Source organism: Ovis canadensis, chromosome 3 (assembly GCF_042477335.2).
Source record: "Ovis canadensis isolate MfBH-ARS-UI-01 breed Bighorn chromosome 3, ARS-UI_OviCan_v2, whole genome shotgun sequence".
Classification (NCBI taxonomy): domain Eukaryota; kingdom Metazoa; phylum Chordata; class Mammalia; order Artiodactyla; family Bovidae; genus Ovis; species Ovis canadensis.
The window spans coordinates 117,967,840-117,984,749 of record NC_091247.1 but is presented as its reverse complement, the minus strand read 5'-3'; the positions used below and the strand labels follow the sequence as shown (position 1 = coordinate 117,984,749).

The 16,910-nt window shown below is 38.7% G+C and overlaps 2 protein-coding genes across 15 annotated transcripts in view; both read left to right on the top strand.

Moving 5' to 3' along the window:
* Positions 1–1,931, top strand: part of OSBPL8 (oxysterol binding protein like 8) — a 165,754-nt gene extending 163,823 nt beyond the window's left edge. For all 12 annotated transcript variants that reach the window (XM_069584065.1, XM_069584066.1, XM_069584064.1 and 9 more), the window contains one exon: positions 1,579–1,931. In XM_069584065.1, the coding sequence (XP_069440166.1) occupies positions 1,579–1,711 (133 nt within the window). In that variant the 3' untranslated portion in view covers positions 1,712–1,931. The remainder of the gene's footprint in view (positions 1–1,578) is intronic.
* Positions 1,932–11,842: 9,911 nt separating this feature from the next.
* BBS10 (Bardet-Biedl syndrome 10) lies at positions 11,843–16,009 on the top strand. Of its 3 annotated transcripts, XM_069584075.1 has the most exons (3): positions 11,843–12,115; positions 12,698–12,804; positions 13,477–16,009. In XM_069584075.1, exons 1-3 carry the CDS (start codon positions 11,931–11,933, stop codon positions 14,676–14,678), a joined length of 1,494 nt encoding a protein of 497 aa, XP_069440176.1. In that variant the 5' UTR covers positions 11,843–11,930; the 3' UTR covers positions 14,679–16,009. The 3 variants fall into 3 exon arrangements, with proteins under 3 accessions (XP_069440176.1, XP_069440175.1, XP_069440174.1); XM_069584074.1 differs by having other exon boundaries at positions 11,866–12,220; positions 12,698–16,009; XM_069584073.1 differs by having other exon boundaries at positions 11,872–12,115; positions 12,698–16,009.
* The last annotated feature ends 901 nt before the right edge of the window (positions 16,010–16,910 follow it).

Genomic DNA, 16,910 nt, shown 5'->3' with positions numbered 1-16,910 from the left:
ATTTATTCTATTCTTGGTGATTTTATAGCTTATATTTAGTTGCTGTTTTCAGCCTCATCTCTTGCCATTCCTCTACACTGACCCTGTGTTCTAGTCCTATGAAACTTCCCACATCTCCAGAATATAGTGTGCCCTTTCATATAGGGGCTTCCCTAGTGGTTCAGATGATAAAGAATCTCCCTGCAATTCAGGAGACCTGGGTTTGATCCCCAAGTTGGGAAGATCCCCTGGAGAAGGGAATAGCAACCCACTCTAGTATTCTTGCCTGGAGAATTCCATTGACAGAGGAACAGTGTGGGCTACAGTCCATCGGATTGCAAAGAGTTGGACGTGACTGAGTGACTTAACATTTTTGTCTTTGGATCTTTACCCACAGTGAATCTACTTTTTAAACTGCCCTTCCTCCCATCTTGCCCTTCAAGAAAATCCCTGTTTATCCTTCAGAATATAATTCAAATGCTACTCTTTCTGTAACATTTCTGATCACTCATCCTCTCTGCCCCCAGAGTTTCTAACTCTTCCACTTGGCGTGTGTGGTTCCCATTAGTCTTTCTGAGTGCTTACTGTACTGCAGAGTTGCTCACTGTGTCTGTTTACCTACTCCCACTCCACCCCAATGGGACTGTGAGCTCCTTTAGAGCAGGGAGCATGTCTTCTGCATCTTGGTATCATCAGTCCTTATATAAGTGATCGCATTTCCTAATTTAATTATATTTATAAATTAATGAGCCTACTTGTTCATTTTGCCTCCTTTCTTCTATACTGGGAAAACACTTTAAAAGAAGTCATATAAAGAAAACATCTTCACTAATCAGCTTGTTTTAGGCAAAGTATTTAGAGTCGCAGTAGGATAATGTAAGCTTGTATTGTGACTAAATTAACATTTTATTTTTGTTAGCATATGAAATGCCTACCAAGCATTCTTCAAGTTAGAAATATCATAAAATTTGTTTTTTTCCTGATAAATAAAGGCTTTTTCTCCATCTCTACCTTTGTCTCCCTAAAAAAAGATAAAAGAACCTTAGTGGACCAACTGAGAGGCAAAATTTTTGTTTTAAAACCACTGTGATAACAAAGAAGGTGATATATTATAAAGTCTGCAAACTTTAAAAATTATGTTTGACATGCTCAGTCACTCAGTCATGTCCAACTCTTTGGAATCCTTTGCACTGTAGCCTACCTGGCTCCTCTGTCCATGGGATTTCCCAGGCAAGAATAGTGGAATGGGTTGCCATTTCCTTCTCCAGGACATCTTCCCGGCCCAGGGATCAAACCTGCACCTCCTGTGTCTCCTGCGTTGCAGACAGATTTCTTAGCCACTGAGTCATCAGGGAAGCCATGCTCAACAGGCATCATCAAGTCATGCATTTGATACAGCATGCAGTACAGATTTAGGCAAAACCTACTGGTGGTACCACATAGCATAATCAGTTCCCTGTTCAGGAGGTGGTGAATGTTTGAACTTTAAACAATTGAATTTTATACAGTTGAATTATGTAGCCATATATCAAATTGTGATTTCTCTGCTATCATTTTTTTATAAATAATTATTACATTTATTGTTCCTTATTTTTGTAGAAACATTATGGCTCTTCGAAATCATTTAATTTCAAGCACACCTGCCACGGATTATTTTCTTCAACAAAAAGACTACATCATCATTTTTCTTCTGATTTTGCTTCAAGTCGTAATAAACTTCATGTTTAAGTAGAAGCCCTTTACAATTGAATTAATGAACTGGAATGATCAGATTTGGCCTGGGACCAATGTTGAAGTTGGTTTGGTCTTTATTAAAACATCACAATACTTATAAAACTGAAAACCTTAGAAATAAATGGAGAAGTGTCGACTTTCCATACCTTTTATCCTTAACCTGAAACAAGAGCTGTTCTATTTGATGATTAAAGTGAACTATGTGTTAAGTGCCAGAATGTTTCTAGCTTTTGTCAGAATATGTCTACATGTGAGTATAATGAATCCACATGTATACACAATTGTGTCTTACATATACCTTACAGTAATCTTTGTAGTCTGTGGTATGTTCATGTAATGAAATATATAGCATTAATGTCAGTCATAACAAAAATGCTATCGATCTTATATATGTAACAATCTATTTTCTTCATAAAACAGGCACAAAACTTTTATCAGTAAGGAATTACAGAATGGGAAATAATGGGATACTAGGCATAAATAGTTCAACACACTGTACTGTTAAAAAAAATCATTTTCAAGGCATTCAGCTCAGCTGTCTTCTTACAAACAGAAAACAAACAAAATATGTGGTCAAATTGAGACAGAGTGGCAAATTGCTTTTTTCAAAAGTTTACACAAGATTTTTTTAATCCCTAGAATTTAATATTTATAGATACAAGTATAAATATGTGTATATCAACAGCCGAAAACTGGTATGCAGCTACTTGGATCTATTGATTCTATCTTTCTTATCGTACATACATAATACCCACTTAAGCACTTGCTGGAAAAAAGTGTGGTCAAACTTGATTGCTGTCCTTTTTTATTTTTTTAAACTCAGTTGGTCCAATAACATAGGCTAAATTCTAGAGATGTTTGTAGGGCATATAAAATGCTGATAATCATGATTTTTCATTATGAAAACCTTTCTTTAGCTTTTATTTAGATTCTGGTGTGTTCAGTGAAACAGTAGAATAGAATATATATATATATTTATATCCCATATTTTACTTCAAAAGCCAAGTAAGAGAAGAGTGATAAGAAAAGACACTTAGTGTGGTGGTAATTATGCATTTTAAAATTGGTTTCTTTAAAATGTGCAATAAGTTGAGCATCTAAGAAGAGCATCAAGTTCCGAAGTTTAATTCTCTGTTCCCCTTTGCTCTCAGTAACTGCAGTCTGGGGCAAAACTACAATTCCTCAAGGTTCATTTTGTACAGGCTCAGGCAAACATTTTCCCTAAATTTTTTTTGTTTAATATTTTTACTTTATGTATCTTAGAATTCCAAAAGTAGATTTTGGAATGAAAATGAAGGTCTGAGAGGAAATAATTGCTCTGGCTACATTTGCCCTTGACTAAGAAGAGACTGTGAGACACTAGTGAAGTTATAGTCAATGTTTAGGCCATGCTAAGCATACAATAGAGGAAAGATTACTAAATTATTGCAAACCGAAAATGACAAGAAGAGCCTGCTTTGTTCCTCCTAACCAATATAGTGATCTTTAGTCTCCTTAGGTTTTATGAGGAGCCATTTCTCATGTATTTTTGGCAAAACAATAATTGTGAAAATGTTTTTTAAGTAGATTATGCATAAATAAGATATACCTATACCCAATATAAGCATAGGTGTGACTACACTAAACAGGTGGGTTCTTTGTTTGTATTGCATACTTGTTGATATCATTTTTGTACTCTGTTACCAATATTATGCTCAACTGCCTGTTCATTAATATATATTTTGTAAATATTGTACAACTCGGTCCTTTTTTATGGCTTAAATTAGAATTAATTTATATAAGTTGATTGGCGGATCACAACGATAATTTCATCTTTAAACCCTGAAAACTTAAGTTTTTTTTGTTGGCAAACTCCCTTGTGGGGCTTTAGGCTTATCTACTTGTATGTCACTTTCATTTGGTCTTAGTGTTTTGTTGGTATGGTTATCCTCTAAGACTAGAGAGGGAGTTGTTTTCCTTATTTTTAAAACTTTCTTGTTAGGGCAAATGTTATGGGTTCTTATTATCCCAGGAGTCAAAAACTATTTTCATGAGAAAGACCAGGGTTACTCATGCTGTTTCTTATACAGTAAAAACATATGTCTAATCTAATAGTCTGACGCTTTTAGTTATATGAGTTCCTTTCTGTGAACTGAATACAAAACTCAGGAATTGGTGGCTTAGTTTTAGATCAGTTCTTATACTAGGCTTAGTATGTGAATCCTTTAAAACACATAATGAACTTTGTATTTAGCCATATATGTAATTGACTTTGAATGTTCTCTGCCTGAGATTAATCTTCACACATGGACTCATAAAAATTGTGATTTACAGTTCCCAGTTATCTGAGAGTCTCATGATGGTTTCTAGGATTTAAGACCTATAACCAGTATTTTTTTTCTTTTTTCATTTGATCAAAAAGTTTATTTTTTCACTGGAAAATTTAAATAAGTAATAGTTATTGACATGTGGGTTTTTGTTTTAGTTATTACATATACTATGCCTTCAGTTATCCACCATTTAGTGAGATGTAGCTGGCCCACGAAAAGACAATAAATAGGGTGTGTGATATAAGTAAGTTTCAGTGATAGATATTTCATTTGTATTTCATATTACTACTTTTTTTGTATTACTTATAAAGGTACAGTGTAATTTTTGTTACCATTCCATTGAAAAAGTTGGCCTTGTAAAATACAACTCTCATTTAGTATTCATGCTTTTGTGCCTTTAAGAAAATAATTTTTGTCATTTTTGTGTTACAGAACTGTAATATGGTTCAAAGTATTTATAGGCTTAATTGTCATAAAAGGGTCATTTCTCTGTGTCACTTTATTTCCTTTGATATAGCTATAGTATATTTAAACAGTAATGCTGTACTTTTTTATAAGGGTTTGTCCACTTACCTTCTCAAATATATTCTTCACTTTCACACGTCACTGAAGTAGACTCGTCAGGTTATTCTGAGTATTGTTAAACAGTGCCTTTTTGATGGAATTCACACTGTTTTAGGGTGTCAGCTCGTGCCATATGTACACAAAATTATGTGGAGAAGGCAGTTTTAACTTTTTGAGGAATATCTTGGTCAAATATTTAAGAAAACAAATGTATAGAATTCCATTTTGTCCAGTGTTTGACATTTCTAATGAACAGTGAATATATTTGGGGGATTTTTGTTTGACATACAGTGATAATGATGAGCCATACATGACGCTGCAGATTATTTTGAATTATGTTAAATGCACAGAAATATTAAAATCAACATTTATACCAAATTTTCCAATTTGAACCATAGCTGAGAGGGGAGGAATCCCACACAGATCACTAAGTTTACATTTGAACTGCTATCTTATTTGACTATGTGGAAAAAGATTCTTTAACCTGTATAACCTGCCACTATTATGTAATTTGGCTTTATTTTGTTTATCTATAGTGTGAATTTAGTATGTTTAATTTACTTTTTGTTACTCTTAACATGCTGTTGTTTTGTTACAGTTTTAATTGAAGATGGACTGTTAAAATTGAATAGGACCAGTGTCTCCTTAATATGATTAATATATTTAGAAGAGCCACAAGAAACCCATGACAAAATGAAAGTGAATATACTTTATAAAATATTTAGAAAATTTTCTTTCTGAATTTATCATGAAAAATCATTTGAGAATTACAGTACTTAAAGAAAAAATGCCATGAAACATTTGAACTAATGAGCCACACAACTTCAGTTGAAATTTTTTAGTTTTTAGCCATGTTACCTATATATCTAAGTTAAATATCCTGTTTAATGATCATTTATAAATTCAAACACTGGTCAGTTTTGTAAAATAGAATAAGAGTATGTTATCTGCAGTGTAAGTACAGCACACTGTCAAGTTATTTTCCTTAAGGTGCGTAGTAAATGTACAGATAGTCATAGGCAACTGTTTTGTAATGTGTTACATTTCTAATCTGTTACTCCTAACCTATTATAAATGTTTGCAGAGACAAAAGAATTGAATTTTTCTAATGATCTGTAAAATGATGCTAACTTCAACTAGGCATTCTAAATAAAATTTTTAAAAAGAGCAAATTGATCAGATGATTTTGACTATAACATGGTGACTAAATTACATAGTAATACATTTTTAGTTAAAAGTCATTTGAGGGGTAGTTGTGAATGATGGTGAAGGGATTTAACAGCTAGAGTCCCTAATGTATGCATTACGTGGTATTTTACATTCATTCTTCTTGAATACCCATAATAACCTTCAGATAAGTGGAAGTTAGATTAGAGATGAAGAATCTGAGGCTCATAGAAGTTACATGATTCTGAAAGCTACATAATAAAAGTGATAGCAAGCCCAATTTGAATCCATGTCTGACTTCAGTGTCCATTCTCTTTCCACTGTACATTTAAACAGTACTCTGATCAAAGCACTTTACTTTTATATGTTTGTAATAATCCATTGCTCAAATCAAGTAACCCCTTTGTGGTAGATAAGGGAAAAAAACCTTGCTATCATTCAGTTCAGCTCAACTGCTCATTCATGTCCAATTCTTTGTGACCCCCTGGACCGCAGAGCGCCAGGCCTGATGCCATCCAACCATCTCATCCTCTGTCATCTTCTCCTCCTGCCTTCCATCTTTCCCAGCATCAGGGTCTTTTCAAATGAGTCAGCTCTTTGCATTAGGTGGTCAAAGTATTGGAGTTTCAGCTTCAACATCAGTCCATCCAGTGAATATTCAGGACTGATCTTCTTTAGGACGGACTAGTTGGATCTCCTTGCAGTCCAAGGGACTCTCAAGAGTCTTCTCCAACACCACAGTTCAAAAGCATCAATTCTTCAGCACTCAGCTTTCTTTACAGTCCAACTTTCACATCCACACGACTACTGGCAAAACCATAATCTTGACTAGACGGACCTTTGTTGGCAAAGTAATGTCTCAGCTTTTTAATATGCTGTCTAGGTTGGTCATAACTTCCCTTCCAAGGAGTAAGAGTCCTTTAAATTCATGGCTGCGGTCACCATCTGCAGTGATTTTGGAGCCCCCAAAAATAAAGTCACCCACTGTTTACCCATCTATTTGCCATGAAGTGATGGGACCAGATGCCATGATCTTTGTTTGCTGAATGTTGAGCTTTAAGCCAATTTTTTCACTCTCCTCTTTCACTTTCATCAAGAGGCTCTTTAGTTCTTCTTCCAGTTCCAGTTCAGTCACTCAGTCGTGTCTGACTCTTTGTGCCGCATGAATCACAGCACGTCAGGCCTCCCTGTCCATCACCAACTTCCGGAGTTCACCCAAACACATGTCCCTTGAGTCGGTGATGCTATCCAACCATCTTATTCTCTGTCCCCTTCTCCTTCTGCCTTCAATCTTTCCCAACATCAGGGTCTTTTCAAATGAGTCAGCTCTATGCTTCAGGTGGCCAAAGTATTGGAGTTCCAGCTTCAGCATCAGTCCTTCCAATGAACATTCAGAACTGATCTTTAGGATGTACTGGTTGGATCTCCTTGCAGTCCAAGGGACTCTCAAGAGCCTTCTCCAACACCACAGTTCAAAATCATCAATTCTTCGGCACTCAGCTTTATTTATAGTCCAACTCTCACATCCATGCATGACCACTGGAAAAACCATAACCTTGACTAGATCGACCTTTGTTGACAAAGTAATGTCTCTGCTTTTCACTATGCTCTGCTACTGCTACTGCTAAGTCACTTCAGTCGTGTCTGACTCTGTGCGACCCCATAGACGGCAGCCCACCAGGCTCCCCCGTCCCTGGGATTCTCCAGGCAAGAACACTGGAGTGGGTTGCCATTTCCTTCTCCAATGCAGGAAAGTGAAAAGTGAAAGTGAAGTCGCTCAATTGTGTCCAACCCTCAGCGACCCCATGGACTGCAGCCCACCAGGCTCCTCCGTCCATGGGATTTTCCAGGCAAGAGGACTGGAGGGGGGGTGCCATCGCCTTCGAGTATGCTCTCTAGGTTGGTCATAACTTTCCTTCCAAGGAATAGTTCTTCACTTTCTGCCATAAAGGTGGTGTCATCCGCATATCTGAGGTGGTTATTTTTCCCGGCAATCCTGATTCCAGCTTGTGCATCTAGCCTAGTGTTTCATGATGTACTCTGCATATAAGTTAAATAAGCAGGGTGAGAATATAGAGTCTTGCCGTACTCCTTTTCCTATCTGGAACCAATCTGTTGTTCTGTGTCCAGTTCTAACTGTTGCTTCCTGACTTGCATACAGATTTCTCAAGAGGTAGGTCAGGTGGTCTGGTATGCCCATCTCTCTAAGAACTACCCACAGTTTACTGTGATCCACACAGTCAAAGGCTTTGGCATAGTCAGTAAAGCAGAAATAGATGTTTTTCTGGAACTCTCTTTTTCGATGATCCAGCGGATGTTGGCAATTTGATCTCTGGTTCCTCTGCCTTTTCGAAAACCAGCTTGAACATCTGGAAGCTCACAGTTCACGGTTGCTGAAGCCTGGCTTGGAAAATTTTGAGCATTACTTTGCTAGCGTGTGAGATGAATGCAATTGTGTGGTAGTTTGAACATTATTTGGCATTGCCTTTCTTTGGGATTGGAATGAAAACTGACCTTTTCCAGCCCTGTGACCACTGCTGAGTTTTCCAAATTTGCTGACATATTGAGTGCAGCACTTTCACAGCATCATCTTTTAGGATTTGAAATAGCTCCACTGGAATTCCATGACCTCCACTAGCTTTGTTCATAGTGATGCTTCCTAAGGCCCACTTGACTTCACATTCCAGCTTGTCTGTCTCTAGGTGAGTGATCGCTCCATCGTGGTTATCTGGGTCTTGAAGATCTTTTTTGTATAGTTTTTTGTGTATTCTTGCCACCTCTTCTTAATATCTTCTGCTTCTGTTAGGTCTGTATACCATTTTTGTCCCTTATTGAGCCCATCTGTGCATGAAATGTTCCCTTGGTATCTCTAAGTTTCTTGAAGAGATCTCTAGTCTTTCCCATTCTGTTCTTTTCCTCTATTTCTTTGTACTGACACTGAGCAAGGCTTTCTTATCTTTCCTTGCTATTCTTTGGGACTCTGCATTCAAATGGGTATATCTTTCCTTTTCTCCTTTGCTTTTCACTTCTCTTCTATTTTAAGGCCTCCTCAGACAGCCATTTTGGCTTCTTACATTTCTTTTTCTTGGGGATGGCCTTGATCCCTGTCCCCTGTACAGTGTCACGAACATCCATCCATAGTTCATCAAGCACTCTATCAGATCTATTCCCTTAAATCTGTCTCTCACTTCCACTGTTTAATTGTAAGGGAGTTGATTTAGGTCATACCTGAATAGTCTAGTTGTTTTCCCTACTTTCTTCAATTTAAGTCTGAATTTGGCAATAAGGAGTTCATGATCTGAGCCACAGTCGGCTCCTGGTCTTGTTTTTGCTGACTGTATAGAGCTTCTCCATCTTTGACTGCAAAGAATATAATCAATCTGATTTCAGTGTTGGTCATCTGGTGATGTCCATGTGTTGAGTCTTCTCTTATGTTGTTGGAAGAGGGGTTTATTAGGACCAGTGTGTTCTCTTGGCAAAACTCTATTTGCCTTTGCCCTGCTTCATTCTGTACTCCAAGGCCAAATCTGCCTGTTATTCCAGGTGTTTCTTGACTTCCTACTTTTGCATTCCAGTCCCTTCTAATGAAAAGGACATCTGTTTTGGGTGTTAGTTCTAAAAGGTCTTGTAGGTCTTCATAGAACCATTCAAGTTCAGCTTCTTCCGCATTATTGGTCAGGGCATAGACTTTGATTACCATAATATTGAATGGTTTGCTTATATAAGCATAGATAACAAAACTCACATGAAAACGTTTTTCTCCCACAAATTATCTATTAGTCCCAACTGAGTCAACGTCAACATCACATATGTTGCAAGAAATCATCCTCTAGTTTTCCTCCCTCATCCTCCAATCCAGTATTTGCTCCCCTCAGTTGCTTGTGGCTAAGAGCAAGTTAGTTCTGTCTTACTGCTGGGAATGGGAGGGCTTACAGGTTTCTCCTGTCCTATCAGTCAGTGCAGTTCAGTTGCTCAGTCATGTCTGACTCTTTGCGACCCTGTGAATTGCAGCACAGGAAGGCACAGCCAGGCCTTCCTGTCCATCACCAACTCCCGGAGTTCACTCAGACTCACGTCCATCGAGTCAGTGATGCCATCCAGCCATCTCATCCTTGGTCATCCCCTTCTCCTCCTGCCCCCAATCCCTCCCAGCATCAGAGTCTTTTCCAATGAGTCAACTCTTCGCATGAGGTGGCCAAAGTACTGGAGTTTCAGCTTTAGCATCATTCCTTCCAAAGAAATCCCAGGGCTGATCTTGCAGTCCAAGGGACTCTCAAGAGTCTTCTCCAACACCACAGTTGAAAAGCATCAATCCTTAGGCACTCAGCTTTCTTCACAGTCCAAGTCTCACATCCATACATGACCACAGGAAAAACCATAGCCTTGACTAGACGGACCTTTGTTGGCAAAGTAATGTCTCTGCTTTTCAACATGCTATCTAGGTTGGTCATAACTTTTCTTCCAAGGAGTAAGCGTCTTTTAATTTCATGGCTGCAGTCACCATCTGCAGTGATTTTGGAGCCCCCCAAAATAAAGTGACACTGTTTCTACTGTTTCCCCATCTATTTGCCATGAAGTGATGGGACCAGATGCCATGATCTTCGTTTTCTGACCTGCCTCTTTAGAAACCTATATGTAGGTTAGGAAGCAACAGTGAGAACTGGACATGGAACAGACTGGTTCCAAATAGCAAAAGGAGTATGTCAAGGTTGTATATTGTCACCCTGCTTATTTAACATATGCAGAATACATCATGAGAAACGCTGGGCTGGAAGAAGCACAAGCTGAAATCAAGATTGCTGGGAGAAATATCAATAACCTCAGATATGCAGATGACACCACCCTTATGGCAGAAAGTGAAGAGGAACTAAAAAGCCTCTTGATGAAAGTGAAAGAGGAGAGTGAAAAAGTTGGCTTAAAGCTCAACATTCAGAAAACGAAGATCATTGCATCTGGTCCCATCACTGCTGTCCTATACATAGGAGTAAAGGGTAGGGAAAACAGCCCCTCACTGTTCAACCTCAATGAAACATCTAAAAGGTAATTTTACTGACGTTGACCAAACTCATATATAGTTGTATAGTATTGGTTGATCATTCTTTTTAACCTTACAAAATATCCCTTTCTTGTGGAAATAGTGGGTCCCTACCCTGGTGACACGTGACGGTAATTTGTTGAGTATGTTGTATTTGTTGAGTGCTTAGTACTTATGACACCCCATGCAAAAAAAAAAAAAAATCCCACAGCTTTGTAAGCACTGTCCACTGCCACCCTCAAAAGGTTTTTTACATATCACCATCTTTTCTTTTAAGATGAAAAAAGTGGAGACAGAGAATGTCACAGATATGTAAATGGCACAGCAAACCCAGGTAAATCTTAAGCCCATGCTCTTTACCATTTCATCCTTAAAAGAGAGGGGTATGTGTCTTAACGTACGAAACAGTATGTTCTTTCTGCTTAACAGTACTTTTTTTCCTGCCGTCGGATTGTGTGCAATAATCTTGAGTCATTGTTTTTAAAGCATACTATTGATTACCTATAAGTCCTCACATCTATCACCTCTGCTAAAGAAAAAGAAAATTGCGGTGGCGAAGATTTCATGTTGTTGATACTTAAGCCCAGGAAATGTGGCAAAGCCCCCTCAGAACGCATGAAGCCTACAGCTCGTGACCGTGGCCAGGCCCTCATCTGGCCTGCATCACGAAAGAAAACCGCTGGTGCAGAATGTGGACAGGATATGCACAAGTTCAAGGCAGAGGATTGGGAACGAATTTTTGACGGCAGTTGGAAACGAACCGAATTCTAGCCGCAGGGCCCAGTCCCTCCATTATCGTGCCGAGCTCCTGGGAAACGGAGGGTTCTGGTGGCAGCTGAGGCCTCCAGGAAAGGAATGAATTCACCTCGGGAGCTGAGGGAGGGCTTTCAGCTTCCTCTCCAGAGACAGCTCCAGAGACGCCCCGACCTTTTTTCTACCTTCACGGACTTTTGGACCGCTAGCCCTACTAGCCGAACCGTGGGGCGGGACGGCAGACCCTCGCCCAACCAAGAAGCCTAGCTGCCAGGCTTCCGGTCTTCTACCCGCCCCTTCCGCTTCCGGCGGTACCCGCGCTCTATTCCTTCCTGGCAACCCTGGTTTTCTGCAAGCGGCGTGCGTAGGCCGCTGGAACCTGAAGGCCTATGGCCGCTGCGGGGTCTGTGACGGTGGCGTTGCATGTGGCGGAAGTGCTAGAAACCATCGTGAGCGGTTGCTTGGGGCCCGAAGGGCGGCAAGTTCTGTGTACCAAGCCCACTGGCGAGGTGCTGCTCAGCCGGGATGGAGGCCGCCTGTTGAAGGCGCTACATTTAGAGCATCCCGTAGCCAGGTACCCGCGACGCACGCTCCAGCCCGTTAGAGCATCCTTTAATTAGGTACTCAGGTCCCACACTCCAGATGGACACCTCCCGTCATCTCCCTGGACTTCTTGCCCGTAAGATTTTGCTCTTTGGGAAAACTGACCTTCTCCCTCTCGCCCAGCAGAAAAAGCCCAGCCATTCTGCCATTAGGAGCTATAGGTCCTATAGCCCCGAAGATGGTAAAAAGATCGGGGCTTCTCGGGACCTGTTTCTGGAGAAAACTGGCCTTGGATGAGACCAGTGTACGCTCAGAGTTAGAGCACTGTCCCAGGGAACATTCCACAACTGAAAAGAGCATTTCGCCTTTCCTTCCAGCTCGACCCAACCCTAGAATCTTGAAATAGCACAAAGGTGGTTCTATTGTTTTTCCCTTTTAAATAACAGAAACCATTCAGCCTATATTTAAGTAGATTTTAAAAGGGAAAAAACTAAGTACATTAAGGAGATAGTATTCTCATTTTATAGATGTAAAAACATGCTTTCAACTTGATTTCAGATGTGGAAAGGCAGCCCTCTGAAAATCTGAGTTGCTTTCTTTCTTTCTTGTGCAGGGTGATGGTGGCCTGTGTTTCCAGTCATCTAAGAAAAACAGGAGATGGTGCTAAAACATTTATTATCTTTCTTTGCCATTTACTCAGAGGACTTCGTGAGATCACAGGCAAGGAAAAGGATTTTTTCCCTTTTGAAAATATTCAAACCTGTGGAAGGCATTGGAAAAATTGCTGTCAGTGGAAATTTATTTCCCAAGCTCTTCTAACATTTCAGACACAAATATTAGACTATGTTATGGACCATTACTTAAGTAGACACTTCTTGTCCATCTTTTCTTCAGGCACTAAAGAAAGAACATTGTGTAGGGGCTCTTTAGAGATGCTCTTAGGGGCATACTTTTGTGGAAGAGTGGGAAGAAATAATCACAACCTGATATCTCAGTTGATGTGTGACTATGTTTTCAAGTGTACAGCTTGTGAAAGTAGCTTTGAAGAAGTACTTGAGCTAGTGGATGACTGTTTTGTTGAGTTGAAAGTTGGTGTCACCGGCCTTCCTGTTTCCGATTCCAGGATCGTAGCTGGGCTTGTGCTTCAGAGAGACTTTTCTGTGTACTGTCCAGCAGATGGTGACATAAGAATAGTGATAGTAACAGAAACCATTCAGCCTCTTTTTTCAGTTTCTGGATCAGAGGTTATTCTAAATTCAGAAGCACAGTTTCAGACATCTCAGTTTTGGATTACAGAAAGAACAAAAGCAATAGTGAAACATTTACAGAATCAGAATGTAAAGTTACTCCTATCTACTGTGAAGCAACCAGACTTAGTAATTTATTTTGCAGGACTGAATGGCATATCTGTGGTGGAGTGTTTATCATCTGAAGAACTTTCTCTTATCCAGAGAGTCATTGGTCTTGTTCCCTTTGTACTACCAGAGGCCTCTTCTCAGTATGAACTCTCTCACACTGCTTTGGTGAAATTCTGTAAACCCCTTATCCTTAGATCCAAAAGGTATGTTCATCTTGGCTTGATGAGCACCTGCTCATTTACACCACATTGTATAGTTCTTTGTGGACCGGTGCAGGGTCTTGTTGAACAACATGAGGATGCTTTACATGGCGCATTTAAAATGCTCCGGCAGGTATTTAAAGACCTTGATCTAAATTATGTGACACAAACCAGTGACCAAAGTTGTACATCAGGTCCTCGTATATATAAGAATAGTAGAGAAAGTAATGAGTTACCAAAAATTGTTAACAGTTCAATACAAAGGTCGTATCAGGACACTGTTGTAAAGAACAAAGGTGAACTGGCAAAAACTCAAACGAATTTAAAAGTATGTTCAAATTTGATAGTTCCAAGCGTCAAATTAGAGAAAAATGTATTGTGTTCAATACCAAAAGTGGCAGTAACAGATTCATACCAGACAGATGAAACATTGAGATGTTCATCCCCAAACAAAGGGAGGATAATGGATGACCATGAACCATTTATTGAGAATAATTCTGCTAACTCAAAAACAGAAAATACTAGAAAAGAGATTTCTTACGAAAATTTACAGGTTACAAAACTTGCTAGAAAGGACAGCATTTTACCACTGAGATATAAGTCACTAGAGATGTGTACTTCCCAAAGTTACTATTTCTCATCTATACCAGCTGGTTGTGTTTTGCCTGTGGGTGGTAATTTTGAGATCTTATTGCATTACTATCTTCTCAACTATGCCAAAAAATGCCAGCAATCAGAACAAACCATGGTTAGTAGGATAATAGCTAATGCACTTTTAGGCGTTCCCAAAATCTTGTATAAGTCTAAGAAAGGAAATTACAGCTTTCCACAAGTATATGTAAGAGCTCTCCAGGCACTGCAAACCAATCAACCCATGATAAGCAACCAAACAGGTTTGGAATCAGTTGCTGGTAAATACCAGTTACTAGCTTCAGTTCTTCAATGCTTGACAAACATTTTGACTGTTGACTTAGTAATCAATATTAAGAGACAGCCTCAGGAAGTTTATGATCAAGATTCAGAAGAGGAACTATAAAATTGGAAGCTTTTTATTAACCAGAGTTTTAATCCAACTCAAGCCATAAAACAAGGCAGGCATATGACCACTGATTTTCAAGTTAATTCAACCTAGTTAGGAAAACAGCAGAACTTTAAAGTCTTTAGAAGTATATGAGGCCACCAGACATTCAGATATGAATATTCTAGACTGCATTCATTATGGAACAGTTCTGAGGAGGAAGCCTGGATGAGTGAAGCCAAGATCTGAGTAAGTGGATCTTTTTCCTCCCTCAGTGTCCCTGTGTCTCAGCTCTTGAGGTAGTCTGTGGTTTGGGGGAAAGGTGTTTTCTCATAGCTTCCTTTTACTTTTCTGTATCTTTTTTTCACTCTTCCCTTCTTCCTTGCCTTTCTGTAGTTAGTTAATAGAATAATCTCAGATTTGGATGAAGCCTCCAAATGCCATCCTACTTTAGTTCATAAAATATTATTTGCTTTATTGAAAATAATTTATTTCCCCTACTCATAATTTCTGTAGCAAAAGTCTCATTATTTTTTCTCAAACTGTATGTAAGTAAAATTATTTTTTACTTAAATTGTCCCCTTATTTAGAGCCTGGATAGATTTTTTTCACCATTCATGCACCATTGAATATGTTACCATAAATAGGATTTTGTGGATTGTATTTATTTTCATATCTTTAGTTGAAATAATTCCCAAAAGAATATGAAAATCATACTATCATTTTCTCCTGTTCTCTAACAGCTTGCAAGATAGTTCATATATCTGTTGGGTTTTCTTGTATTTGATGCATAGCCATAGTTCAGTAGTAACAAATAATTTGAGGGTTACAGTTGGCTCTTTGGTCTGTGGGTTGTACATCAATGGATTCAACCAACTGGATTGAAAATATTCAGGAAAAAAATTTACAGAAATTTCCCCAAAGCATAATTTTAATTTGCCAGGTGCACCGGCAACTATTTACATAATATTTACATTGTATTAGGTATTATAAGTAATCTAGAGATGATTTAAAGTACAAAGACTATGTGCATAGCTTATATGCAAATGCTGTGCCATTTTTTATAAGAGACTTGAACATCCGCAGATTTTAGTGTCTGCTGTGGGTTGGGGCTGGGGGTGTGTTCTAGAACCAATCCCCCTTGGATACCGAGAGACTGCTATATTTATGTCTAATATGAATTTTTTAATGTTTATATTTTAAAGGTTTATAAATGCAAATAATATTGTGATTCTAGCTGTGAATAAGGGCAGTAATCTACTTTTGGTATTTCTCTGTAACACCCCAGACAGTACTATGTTCCTACCGAGTATTCAGAAGGGCTTGTTGAATAAAACTGTTTTCTTTAATCTGTTCTAATTATGTGTTTCCTGTTTACTAATTCAACAAATTCTTATTGAGTGCTTGCTATGTGCCAGATGCTGAATATACTGTAGTAACCAAATAGATATGGTTCCTACCTTCAGGCACTTTTCCTTAAAGGTTAATGTGTAGTGGATAGTGACACCAGTTGGACTGAAATTAAATTTAGGAAAACCAGTTTTTAAAATTTCATTACAGTTAAACTTGAAAAAGCAACGACTGACAATATATTAAAAGACTGTAATGGCCCATGCTCAGTTGGGCGGCACACAGACTAAAATGTGAGCAGTACCGTGAGCAGGACCCTTGCACAAGGATGACACACGAAAAACTAACGTTCCATCATTGCAAATCTTTTATATCAAATAAAATTTTATTTTTGTAAGGTTTATGTTATGTGAAAGTGAAAGTGTTAGTTGCTCAGTTGTGTCTGACTCTTTGAGACCCCATGGATTATAGCCTGCCAGGCTCCTCTGCCCATGGAATTCTCCAGGCAAGAATAATGGAGTAAGTAGCTGTTCCCTTCTCCAGGGGATCTTCCTGATCCAGGGATCAAACCAGATCTGCATTGCAGGAAGATTCTTTACCATCTTAGCCTACAGTCTGGGCCAAGCCACTCTGGACCTCTTATGTCATATGTGATAACACTGTTTCACTTCTGTGATTATGGAAAGAATGTATTATTTCTCTTTTTTATACTAAATCCATAGATATATAGATGTACTGTAAAGTTATTGTATCATTTTTTTCATTCACTTTTTAAAATTGCCTGTCAGGTCTCTTGATAACTTTGCTTTATTTTGCTGCTGTTGTTTTAAATACTTCTCCATCAGTGAAGGCATTCAAAGACATGCATGCCCATGCCTTTCATTTGGTAGCCGTTTATAG

Bases quoted from the DNA above. Each gene is read 5' to 3' on its own strand.
- BBS10 (XM_069584073.1), top strand. From the start codon at position 11,931: ATGGCCGCTGCGGGGTCTGTGACGGTGGCGTTGCATGTGGCGGAAGTG. The intron at 12,116-12,697 runs GTACCCGCGACG...TTTCTTGTGCAG, and splicing joins TTAGAGCATCCCGTAGCCAG to GGTGATGGTGGCCTGTGTTT.